Source organism: Nerophis ophidion, linkage group LG21 (assembly GCF_033978795.1).
Source record: "Nerophis ophidion isolate RoL-2023_Sa linkage group LG21, RoL_Noph_v1.0, whole genome shotgun sequence".
Lineage (NCBI taxonomy): Eukaryota > Metazoa > Chordata > Actinopteri > Syngnathiformes > Syngnathidae > Nerophis > Nerophis ophidion.
Genome location: NC_084631.1, coordinates 46,049,023 through 46,062,201, shown reverse-complemented (window position 1 = coordinate 46,062,201; position 13,179 = coordinate 46,049,023). Strand labels below are relative to the sequence as shown.

General features: G+C 40.0%; 1 protein-coding gene across 3 annotated transcripts in view; it reads right to left on the bottom strand.

Moving 5' to 3' along the window:
• Positions 1 to 4,685: 4,685 nt before the first annotated feature.
• hycc1 (hyccin PI4KA lipid kinase complex subunit 1) overlaps positions 4,686 to 13,179 on the bottom strand; it is a 73,670-nt gene continuing 65,176 nt past the window's right edge. For 2 of the 3 annotated variants that reach the window (XM_061882790.1, XM_061882791.1), the window contains exon 12: positions 11,331 to 11,478. Coding sequence is in view for 1 of the 3 variants with exons in the window: in XM_061882789.1 (XP_061738773.1) it covers positions 10,991 to 11,478 (488 nt within the window). In the remaining 2 variants the exon portion in view is untranslated. Of the gene's footprint in view, positions 11,479 to 13,179 lie in introns of all 3 variants that reach the window. The other variant, XM_061882789.1, reaches the window with a different exon arrangement.

Here is a 13,179-nt window from a genome sequence, read left to right as displayed (position 1 = left end):
ATCACAACTGCAGCGACTACACGCCGGGACGTGTCGCCATCTTGTGGCCAGACTGTGCAACTGCGCGTTTGTCACGCTAGACTTGGAAGGACGAAATAATGATTTATTATTGTAGGATCGAACAGAATATTGGAAAACATTTTTTATATTTCTTATTATTTTTATTAATATGTCCATTAACTGTATGATTGTCTGAAATAAATCATTTGGTTCTACTTGTATAATAATTATTTATTGGTCAAAACACATCTTTTTAAACAACTTTATATTTTATATTCCTTATTTTTCCTTTGTAACTATATTTATTTTTTTATTTGGGTGTTTATACATTATTATTTAATAATTGGATATTATATTATAATAGAATATAATAAATATATATATAAAATATAACGTTTGATATTTATTTTTTATTTGGGTGTTTATACATTATTAATTTAATACTATATTATAATTTAATGTATATACCGTACATATAATATAATTACTTTTTTATTTGGGTGTTTATACATTATTGAATTAATAATTTTATATTATATTATAACAACAACAAAAAAAATATATAAATATAAATATATATATATATGTATATAAATAAATAAATATATAATTATTACATTATTAATATTATTGGAATGCATTCTAATTATTAATGTGAAGTGAATTATATTTATATAGCACTTTTCTCTAGTGACTCAAAGCGCTTTTTACATAGTGAAACCCAATATCTAAGTTCCATTTAAAGCAGTGTGGGTGGCACTGGGAGCAGGTGGGTAAAGTGTCTTGCCCAAGGACACAACAGCAGTGACTAGGATGGCGGAAGCAGGAATCGAACCCAGAACCCGGAAGTTGCCGGCAAAACCACTCTACCAACCGAGGTACACTGCCCAATAAATAAATATTTTTAAACCTTCCCCCCCCAAAATGATACATCTACAACAATATCAGTGTTATTAGCAATAAACCAGCAGGTGGGGAGCGTCAGAGCTTTTCTTCCTGACACTCACATGCACTGGCGACCCCTTCTCCACTGCAGAAGTCGCTGGCTTTTGGGAAACTGTACCCGTACTGACTTAAAAAAAAAAAGGCTGGTTGTCTTATATTTGGGATCAGCAGTTGTGGCAGGTCAGAGCTTTTCTTCCTGCCACTCACATGCACTGGCAACCTGTTGACACCTTGTCCACTGCAGAGGTCGCTGGCTTTCTTGAGACTGTGCCCACACTAACTTTAAAAAAAGGCTGGTTGTCTTATATTCGGGGTGTGAATTTACATTCGCAAACCAGCAATTGGTGCAGGTCAGAGCTTTTCTTCCAGCCACTCACAAACTGGTGCCAGACCGTCCATTGCGGAAGCAGCTGGTTTTTAGGAGATGATACAGCATTGACCGGAAAAAAGGCTGGTTGCTTTATATTTGGGGTGTAGGATTTAATAGCCAGCAGGTGGTGCAGGTCAGAGCTTTTCTTCCTGCCACTCCCACACCGGTGGTATTGCAGAGAATGCTGGTCTTTATAGGAGATGACACAGTATTGACCCAAAAAAAGGTTGGTTGTCTTATATTTGGGGTAGCGATTCCTACAGGCAAACCAGGAGGTGGCGCAGGTCAGAGCTTTTCTTCCTATAACTCACACAATTCTGGCTTATTGTCCATTGCAGGGGATGCTGGTTTTGAGGAGATTGCACAGTATTGACTGTCTTATATTTGGGGTTTAGCTTTATACACGCAAACCGGCAGGTGGCAAGGGTCAGAGCTTTTCTTCCTATCACTGACACACTGGTGGCACAGTGTCCCCTGGAAAGGACACTGTTTGTTTTAGGAGAATATATAGTGTTGACCCCAAAAAAAGTTGGTCATCTAAAGTTTGGGGGTCTAGAATTTTGGCGCAGGTCAGAGCTTTTCTTCCTATCATTCACAAACTTGGGGCTAACTGTCCATTGCAGAGAACAACGGTTTTCAAGACTTCATACACTGTTGACCCAAAAAAGGTTGTTCATCTGAAATTTGGGGTGTAGATTTTTATAGGCTAGCCAGGAGTTACTGCATAGCAGAGCTTTTCTTCCAATTACTCACACTCCAGTGTCTTATTTTCCATTGCAGGTTCTTAGAAGATATAGTATTGACCCAAAAAGGCGGGTTGTCCTAAATCTGGGGTGCATATTTCTACAGGCAAACCGGGAGGTGGCGCATGTCAGAGCTCTTCTTCCCATCACTCACACACTGGTGTCTTATTGTCCATTGCAGAGGACACTGATTCCAAGGAGATTATACAGTATTGACACAAAAAAGGCAGGTTGTCCTAAATCTAGGTTGTAGATTTTAACAGGCCAACCGGGAGGTGGTGCATGTCAGAGCTTTTCTTCCCATCTCTTACACACGGGTGTCTTATTGTCCATAGCAGGGGACGGTTTTCAAGAGATTATACACCGTTGACCCAAAAAAGGCTGTTCATCTGAAATTTGGGGTGTAGATTTTTACAGGCTAACCAGGAGTTGCCGCATAGCAGAGCCTTTCTTCCTATCACTCACACACGAGTGTCTTATTTTCCATTGCAGAGGCCGCTGGTTCTTAGAAGATCATACAGTATTGACCCAAAAAGGCGGGTTGTCTTAAATCTGGGGTGCATATTTTTACAGGCAAACCGGGAGGTGGCGCATGTCAGAGCTTTTCTTCCCATCACTCACACACTGGTGTCTTATTGTCCATTGCAGAGGACACTGATTCCAAGGAAATTATACAGTATTGACACAAAAAAGGCAGGCTGTCCTAAATGTGGGTTGTAGATTTTAACAGGCCAACCGGGAGTGGTGCATGTCAGAGCTTTTCTTCCCATCTCTTACACACTGGTGTCCTATTGTCCATAGCAGGGGACGGTTTTCAAGAGATTATACACTGTTCATCTGAAATTCGGGGTGTAGATTTTTACAGGCTAACCAGGAGTTTCCGCATAGCAGAGCTTTTCTTCCTATCACTCACACACGAGTGTCTTATTTTTCATTGCAGAGGATGCTGGTTCTTAGAAGATCATACAGTATTGACCCAAAAAGGCGGGTTGTCTTAAATCTGGGGTGCATATTTTTACAGGCAAACCGGGAGGTGGCGCATGTCAGAGCTTTTTTTCCCATCACTCACACACTGGTGTCTTATTGTCCATTGCAGAGGACACTGATTCCAAGGAAATTATACAGTATTGACACAAAAAAGGCAGGTTGTCCTAAATGTGGGTTGTAGATTTTAACAGGCCAACCGGGAGGTGGTGCATATCAGAGCTTTTCTTCCCATGTCTTACACACTGGTGTCTTATTGTCCATAGCAGGGGACGGTTTTCAAGAGATTATACACTGTTCATCTGAAATTCGGGGTGTAGATTTTTACAGGCTAACCAGGAGTTTCCGCATAGCAGAGCTTTTCTTCCTATCACTCACACAAGAGTGTCTTATTTTCCATTGCGGAGGACGCTGGTTCTTAGAAGATCATACAGTATTGACCCAAAAAGGCGGGTTGTCCTAAATCTGGGGTGCATATTTTTACAGGCAAACCGGGAGGTGGCACATGTCAGAGCTTTTCTTCCTATCACTCACACACGAGTGTCTTATTTTCCATTGCAGAGGACGCTGGTTCTTAGAAGATCATACAGTATTGACCCAAAAAGGCGGGTTGTCCTAAACCTGGGGTGCATGTTTTTACAGGCAAACTGGGAGGTGGCACATGTCAGAGCTTTTCTTCCCATCACTCACACACGAGTGTCTTATTTTCCATTGCAGAGGATGCTGGTTCTTAGAAGATCATACAGTATTGACTCAAAAAGGCGGGTTGTCCTAAATCTGGGGTGCATGTTTTTACAGGCAAACCGGGAGGTGGCACATGTCAGAGCTTTTCTTCCAATCACTCACACACGAGTGTCTTATTTTTCATTGCAGAGGATGCTGGTTCTTAGAAGATCATACAGTATTGACTCAAAAAGGCGGGTTGTCCTAAATCTGGGGTGCATATTTTTACAGGCAAACCGGGAGGTGGCACATGTCAGAGCTTTTCTTCCTATCACTCACACACGAGTGTCTTATTTTCCATTGCAGAGGACGCTGGTTCTTAGAAGATCATACAGTATTGACTCAAAAAGGCGGGTTGTCCTAAATCTGGGGTGCATATTTTTACAGGCAAACCGGGAGGTGGCACATGTCAGAGCTTTTCTTCCTATCACTCACACACGAGTGTCTTATTTTCCATTGCAGAGGACGCTGGTTCTTAGAAGATCATACAGTATTGACCCAAAAAGGCGGGTTGTCCTAAACCTGGGGGGCATGTTTTTACAGGCAAACTGGGAGGTGGCACATGTCAGAGCTTTTCTTCCCATCACTCACACACGAGTGTCTTATTTTCCATTGCAGAGGACGCTGGTTCTTAGAAGATTATACAGTATTGACCCCCCAAAAAAGTCCTAAAACTGGGTGGGAGATTTTTTTTTACAGACTAAGTAGTGGCGCACATCAGAGCTTTTCATCCTGCCACTCACACAGTATATTCTATTTTGCAATGTCACTCATTTATTTATTTATTTTGGATAAATGTATTGGAAAACGTCATTAGTTCCAAAACAGGCAGAAATTGCTGAAATGTGGGAATTAGCGGAGATATTATCAGCTTTAAATGTCCTGCATATTTTCCCGGTGACGTATCATTCAAGAGTGAGTCCAGAGAAACACTTTTATTTCCGGGAGTGACATAAAAAAAGGCCAATAAAAACATCTTTAGTACAACAAGAGCGACTCAGCAAAACACGGAGATTGTCCCACCAAAATATGCAACAGTTAGGAGCACAGACAAGGGCAGTGTTTCAATTAAGAAGAGGATTTTTTTGTGTTTGTTCTTCAAGAAAAATGTCAAAGTTCTGCAAAGTGATTACCACAAAGGAAGAGAGGAAGTAAATACAAAGATGCTGAGAATCTTCACTTCAAGAGTACGACCCCAACATGGACTGCTGGTGCACCACAACTCATTCCAAAAAAATATATATATTTTCTCTCAGTGCAATACTTCCACTGACTTTGTTCGCTGCCAATATTGTCGTCGTAAACATCCGGAACCCACCTGGATCCTTTTTGGCGAGTGCTTTCTCCCTCCAGTTTGTAGAAAGTGGCGTCGGAAAGAAGGGAAACACTGATCAAAAGTGTATTGCTACGAGGGAAGCAAGCAATCTTTAAAAAGTCCGACAAAGATTGGACGTCTTCCATCCACACCAGCAGCCTCCACGCTTAAAAAACATCATTTGGGAGACTTGAACACTAAACATCGACCCCGGCACACAGAGCGGGAAGGTAAAGGTGAAGAAGGCATGCAGAGGCAACACACGCCTGGGAGGAAGTCCAAATACTTTTGTCACACAGTGTTTTTTTTCATGAGCCTTAAAAGGGGAACTGCACTTTTTTTTGGGAATTTTCACAATCGTTCAACGTTTTTTTTTTAATGCATACTACTGTATTTCCTTGAATTGCCACCGGGGCGCTAATTAATTTAAAACCTCTTCTCACTCCGGCACTTACCAAAGGCAAGCAGTAAAAATTTGAGTGTGATGTAAGGATACCATCATGAAAAGCACATTTGATTAAAAAAAACATTATTATGGTCTTACCTTTACTTATAAAGCATCGATAATTTGTTTATAGAAGTTTTCCTTATCTTTCTTCAGTTTTAAAAGTCTCTCTGTCTCGATGGAGATCTTCCTTTATTACCTCCTGCTTCCATTGAAAGTCCAGTTTAGAAAACCGCTATCAGAAAGTCCGTCATATCCGTCCCAGCACATATCACGTCACTCATTGTCACTTCTTCTGCAGCCGAGTAGTCGCAAGAAGGATCACTAGCGCCCTCTACCACCAGGAGGCGGGAATCATTTAGTTACTCATATTTGACACACGCAGCTACGGTATTGTGACGGTCTCAAGCCGCCGTCTTGCTGGTTGCTAGGACCACCAAGGAAGGACATAGCTTGAGCAGTTTGACTGTTTATTTTTCAATAAAACCTCAGTCCAGGTCGCTCTTCCGCTCGCCGTCTCCTCGCCGCCATCTTGTCGGACCGTCGGCTCCACCTCTCCACAGGTATATTAATAAAACATAGCTGCTTACTGTTCTTTTTAGCATATTCAATAGCTTGGACCTTAAATCCTACTGAATAGCTCTTAATCTTCTTCCCTTTATGCGATTTCAAATGATTGAAAGCAGCCTCCTCCATTTTGAAAATGATGACAGGTGAAGTGTCACTCGTGACGTGACGAGTTTGACCCGGTGGAAATTCTAGACATGCACTAATAAAAATAATATTTTGCAAAACGAGTTTGACCCGACGTTAATCCTGAGACAGCGGTAATGCTAAGCATGCGCTAATTATTTTGCGAAGCGAGTTTGACCCGGCAGTAATTCTAGTCAGGCGCATACTATATGCCCGGCGGCAATTGAAGTAAATACGGTAACTCTTATATTCGTAAATAAAAGTCCGCTTACATTTTCCCGCCCTTAAAACCCACAAAAGAAGCATCCAAAAAGCGCCAATAAAACATCCAGCTACACTTCTTAAACTTTATGAAACGTTGTTGTTGTTTAAAGCTTGTTTAGCGGTTAGCTTAGCTCAGGGGTGTCCAAACTTTTTCCACTGAGGGCCACACTGAAAAATCAGAGCAAGCGGGGGCCATTTTCATATTTTTTATTTTAAAAACCAATACAATATATGTATAAAAAATATACATTTAGGCCTCCACTCAGTTATGATCCCGGGGACCCCAAAGGGTTTTGGTAAAAAAATATATAAAAAATGTGTCATTATTCAGTATTATTATTTTTATTAGTATGCAAGTTTTATTAGAAAAAAAATGGAAAAAACACAAAATATGCAATATTTTCACCCGGTAACTTTTTTAGGTGGAATATTTGAGATTATATAATAATTGGAGCCTTAATTTTGGATTTTGATTTATTATTATTTTTTGAGCAATGACACTTAAAAACAAATCACACTAAAATAATTGGGGATCCAAAAGTTTCCTACTCGTGTTAAAAAATAAATTATAATTTTTTTTTACCGTTTACTTTTAGCACAATAATCTCGAGATAAACTTCAGATCTATCCGTCAATTTTAAGTGTTATTGTTTTTTTTTTGTTTCAGGCCCTTCTTTAAATAAAACAGCTCAGTTTTTTATTTGGCAAAACACAAAATATGCAACATTTTCCCCCAAAATATCTCAAAGTGGAATATTTAATGTGACGTAATCAAAGCCTTAAATAGGTCAATAATTCAAAATGACATTTATTTTGATTCATTATTATTTTTTAAAGAAGGAAACAGCCTGCATGGCAGCTTTGTGTTATTAGAGTAATAAACATTGCAACATTTTTTGTTACATTTCAGCTGTTTGCTCTTTTATGCCACTTTTTATGTTTTTTTATTTTGTTCAATTGTATTTTTAAAATGTGCCGTTAAAAAATGAGCTGCGGGCCCCAAAAGGCCCCCGGGCCGCACTTGGGACACCCCTGGCTTAGCTGCTCCTGGCTTGCTCTCGGTGTGTAACATGTATAGCCTCATCCTCCGATGATAAATGTACTTAAAATACTAAGAAATGCAGTTTATTTGCAGGTATGGAGGTGAATATTAATAGTTTGGGAGAGTGGCTCCACAATGCTAGCCACTAGTCAGCCGGGAGACTACAAACTATTAATGTCAGCCAGAGGAGGTCGACTTTAAAAGGCATTAATCAGCAATAAGAATTGTGTATTTATCACAAAAATCGGCTAATCGGAATGATTAAATGTTAGTGATATTACCTTCGCAACTCTTTCTAATAACATTTCACCTTTTGTTTTTACTCATTTGGCCGTGTTTGCATTTCACAACTTTAATACTAACTCAGTATTTGTTATATTGTGAAAGTTTATTCTAGATCAGACCTGAGCAAATTAAGGTCCTGGGGGCCACACGTGGCCCGTTAGGCTTTTCAATCTGGCCCGCTGGACTATTCCAACTAATTGTTTTTAGATCTTTAGAATGGAAAGTGTAGCTGCCATTATTGTGTAGTGATGTTTTATAATTTATGCAAGTATTGAACTATACTAAGTATTTCAATGCTTGGAATCTGCGCTTTTGCATGATATGCTCATCTAATTAGTTACTATGGTCATCTAATTAGTTACTATGGTCATCTAATGAGTTACTATGCTCATCTAATGAGTTACTATGCTCATCTAATGAGTTACTATGCTCATCTAATGAGTTACTATGGTCATCTAATTAGTTACTATGGTCATCTAATGAGTTACTATGCTCATCTAATGAGTTACTATGCTCATCTAATGAGTTACTATGGTCATCTAATTAGTTACTATGGTCATCTAATTAGTTACTATGGTCATCTAATGAGTTACTATGCTCATCTAATGAGTTACTATGCTCATCTAATGAGTTACTATGCTCATCTAATGAGTTACTATGGTCATCTAATGAGTTACTATGCTCATCTAATGAGTTACTATGCTCATCTAATGAGTTACTATGCTCATCTAATTAGTTACTATGGTCATCTAATGAGTTACTATGCTCATCTAATGAGTTACTATGCTCATCTAATGAGTTACTATGCTCATCTAATGAGTTACTATGCTCATCTAATGAGTTACTATGCTCATCTAATGAGTTACTATGCTCATCTAATTAGTTACTATGCTCATCTAATTAGTTACTATGCTCATCTAATTAGTTACTATGCTCATCTAATTAGTTACTATGCTCATCTAATTAGTTACTATGCTCATCTAATTAGTTACTATGCTCATCTAATTAGTTACTATGCTCATCTAATTAGTTACTATGCTCATCTAATTAGTTACTATGCTCATCTAATTAGTTACTATGCTCATCTAATTAGTTACTATGGTCATCTAATTAGTTACTATGCTCATCTAATTAGTTACTATGCTCATCTAATTAGTTACTATGGTCATCTAATTAGTTACTATGCTCATCTAATTAGTTACTATGCTCATCTAATTAGTTACTATGCTCATCTAATTAGTTACTATGGTCATCTAATTAGTTACTATGCTCATCTAATTAGTTACTATGCTCATCTAATTAGTTACTATGCTCATCTAATTAGTTACTATGGTCATCTAATTAGTTACTATGCTCATCTAATTAGTTACTATGCTCATCTAATTAGTTACTATGCTCATCTAATTAGTTACTATGGTCATCTAATTAGTTACTATGCTCATCTAATTAGTTACTATGCTCATCTAATTAGTTACTATGGTCATCTAATTAGTTACTATGCTCATCGAATTAGTTACTATGGTCATCGAATTAGTTACTATGGTCATCTAATTAGTTACTATGCTCATCTAATTAGTTACTATGGTCATCTAATTAGTTACTATGCTCATCTAATTAGTTACTATGCTCATCTAATTAGTTACTATGCTCATCTAATTAGTTACTATGCTCATCTAATTAGTTACTATGGTCATCTAATTAGTTACTATGCTCATCTAATTAGTTACTATGCTCATCTAATTAGTTACTATGCTCATCTAATTAGTTACTATGCTCATCGAATTAGTTACTATGGTCATCGAATTAGTTACTATGGTCATCGAATTAGTTACTATGGTCATCTAATTAGTTACTATGGTCATCTAATTAGTTACTATGCTCATCTAATTAGTTACTATGCTCATCTAATTAGTTACTATGCTCATCTAATTAGTTACTATGGTCATCTAATTAGTTACTATGATCATCTAATTAGTTACTATGCTCATCTAATTAGTTACTATGCTCATCTAATTAGTTACTATGGTCATCTAATTAGTTACTATGCTCATCTAATTAGTTACTATGGTCATCTAATTAGTTACTATGGTCATCTAATTAGTTACTATGCTCATCTAATTAGTTACTATGCTCATCTAATTAGTTACTATGCTCATCTAATTAGTTACTATGCTCATCTAATTAGTTACTATGCTCATCTAATTAGTTACTATGCTCATCTAATTAGTTACTATGGTCATCTAATTAGTTACTATGCTCATCTAATTAGTTACTATGGTCATCTAATTAGTTACTATGCTCATCTAATTAGTTACTATGCTCATCTACATCAGTGGTCCTCAACCTTTTTGTAGCTGCCCTTTGTTCTGATTACTGTTTTGCACACTCTTGGCATTCTCTCCATGAGCTCCAACAGGAAGTCACCTGAATGGGTTTTGACTTCACAGGTGTGCTTGAAGCTCATGGAGAGAATGCCAAGAGTGGCTATTTTGAAGAATCTAGAATATAAAACATGTTTTCGGTTATCTCACCTTTTTTTTTTGTTAAGTACATAACTCCACATGTGTTCATTCATAGTTTTGATGTGACTATCTACAATGTAAATAGTCATGGAAACACATTGAACAAGAAGGTGTGGCCTGTACTGTACATAACATTCTATCACTTGGCGCCCAAATGAGAGCAGACATCGTACAGTAAGTGATGTCGAGGGAAAAAGCGAATGTCGTGACGCGTTTTTGAAATAAATATGCTTCAAACGTGCAAAATATGTAAATATTAGATGTATTTATACATATATATTTAGTTAATTGGATGTTTTTTTAAGGGCTTTATTGGCGGCGACTCCATTGTAAGCGGACTTTTGATGACATTTATGAGCTATTTAGAATGCATCAAAAAAAGAAAAGTGTTCTTGTCTTACCTCAGGGTTGTGAATGACAGGCAAAATTCCGAAGAAAGCGCCGATCCCCTTCAAGTCACCTATTTAGACCAGGTGAGGAGTGCAATTAGTTCCTGACAACCGGAGCAGTCAGAGAAAGCTGCGAGGTGGTTTTTCTTTGTCCCAGAGAACGCAGGCGGTTGACGGCGTGGAGAAACCACCAGAGTGTTCCTCGCCCTCGGAGTGGTCATGGCTTGGCGGTCCAGGTGTGTAGACTGGGAAAGGTTGGTGTTAAAAAGCTCAAAGGTCGGCGCCGAGGTGCACGCCGATGCTGGGAGAGCGCGGCGTGTGGTTGGCAGCCGGACTCAAGTACCCCGTCCCTTCCTCTTGAAGACTGCGTGGATAGTGGGCGGATTCTGAGGCAGCGTGGTTGCTGGGGGGCGGGGCTGCGGCGCCCACGACCTGCTCGAAGGAGCGGGAGAACACGGCGCTGGCGGTGCGCGTCAGGCTGGTGAGCGCCCCCGTCTTGGGCACCGACTGGCTGGAGGTCAGCGTGAGGCGCTTGGCGGAGACCTCGCCGTGCTCGCTGGCGGCCTCTTTGTCCTTGCTGCCGCGCCCGCCCAGGCGACACTTCTTCATGGCCTTGGCGCCCAGGTTTAACGTGGTCACGCTGTTGCTGATGGTGATGGTGGGCGGGTTCACGTCGGGCCCCGCCCCGCCTGGCCACACCCCCTCGTCCGCCTCGGAAATATCCATCAGCTCGTCCGGGGAACCCAGATCCACTGCGTCTGTGGCGAGCCGAGAACTGGGGTCAAAAACATGGATACTCAGAGAATGACTCCTGTCAATATTAATATCAGGGGTGTCGCTTTTTCACTTATCTGATATTAATCCGATACGATATCGACTCAAACTTTATTTTGTAGAGTGGATTGGAACAGACGGCACCGAACAACGCCAACTAAAAAAACACTAACCTCATGATAGACATAATTAACTAAATCAAGCACATGATGCATTAAGTTGAGTGATGCGGACACGTTTGTTACTGCCTTCAGAACTCTGTATCGATACATAATGCAAAACTACAAGCATTTGATACTTCTTTTATATTGACAAATGTCATGTTTTACATACACTTATGTATGTTTAGCTGGTCTGCCTGTGGGGTCGTCTTATATTTGGGGTGTAGATTTTTATACGCAAACCAAGCATGTGGCGCAGGCCAGAGCTTTTCTTCCTGCCACTCACACACTGGCGGCCAAGTGTCTGGTGTCGAAGTAGCCGGTTTTCAGGAAGTTATACAGTGTTGACCCGAAAAACAAAGCTGGCCATCTTATATTTGGGGTGTAGATTTTTATACGCAAACCAAGCATGTGGCGCAGGCCAGAGCTTTTCTTCCTGCCACTCACACACTGGCGGCCAAGTGTCTGGTGTCGAAGTAGCCGGTTTTCAGGAAGTTATACAGTGTTGACCCGAAAAACAAAGCTGGCCATCTTATATTTGGGGTGTAGATTTTTATACGCAAACCAAGCATGTGGCGCAGGTCAGAGCTTTTCTTCCTGCCACTCACACACTGGTGAAGGGTGTCTGGTGTCGAAGTAGGCGGTTTTCAGGAAGTTATACAGTGTTGACTCGAAAAAAAAAAGGCCTATTGTCTTATATTTGGGGTGTAGATTTTTACACGCAAACTTAGCAGGTGGCGCAGGTCAGAGCTTTTCTTCCTGCCACTCACACACTGGTGGAAGAGTGTCTGTTATCTAAGTTAGATTAATATCAGATCAGGACACCCCTAATTAATATGTTAAGGATCAAATATTTTGTGTTGATGGGCTGCATGACCAGGCAGTTGTACTACAGTATTCCAGCAGGTGGCGCATTCATCGCCATAAATGGAGAAATGCTTTATGGCGGGGGTCTCAAACTCACAACCTGCAGGAACTTTATTTGTCACAACTAAATTGAAGAGCTCCCACACCCCAACTCGGCGTTTAATACACGGAGGCCACCTTAAACCAAAATGAAAGCACAACAAACACACATAGGACAACTAAGGAAGTCTCCTGAAGGAATCAATAAAGTACTATCTAACTATCTACTACTACTGTACGACTATGGGGAATAATAAACACACAACTCTAAGTAATGTACTTTCAGCCAACATTTAGCTCCCTGCATCTTTTTGTAAATAGTGACTCAAAGTACATGTTTATTATACACCACAAGTAGTACTACTAGTTGGCTTGTGTATGCATATTTACACCAGTTGATCTGCCGTTTCTTTTCTGCTCTCCACAAAGGAGAGAAGGGGGGGGGGGGGGGGCACAGATTCGGTGACCACAGATGATATGCTAGCTCTCTAAAGTTTGGACCCAGGGTGGACCACTCATATGTGCATCAGTTGGGGACATTTTTGTGCTGCTGACCTGTGTCCACTCAGGATGGTCTCCTGCTGGCCCCACTATGGACTGGACTCTCACTAGATCCAC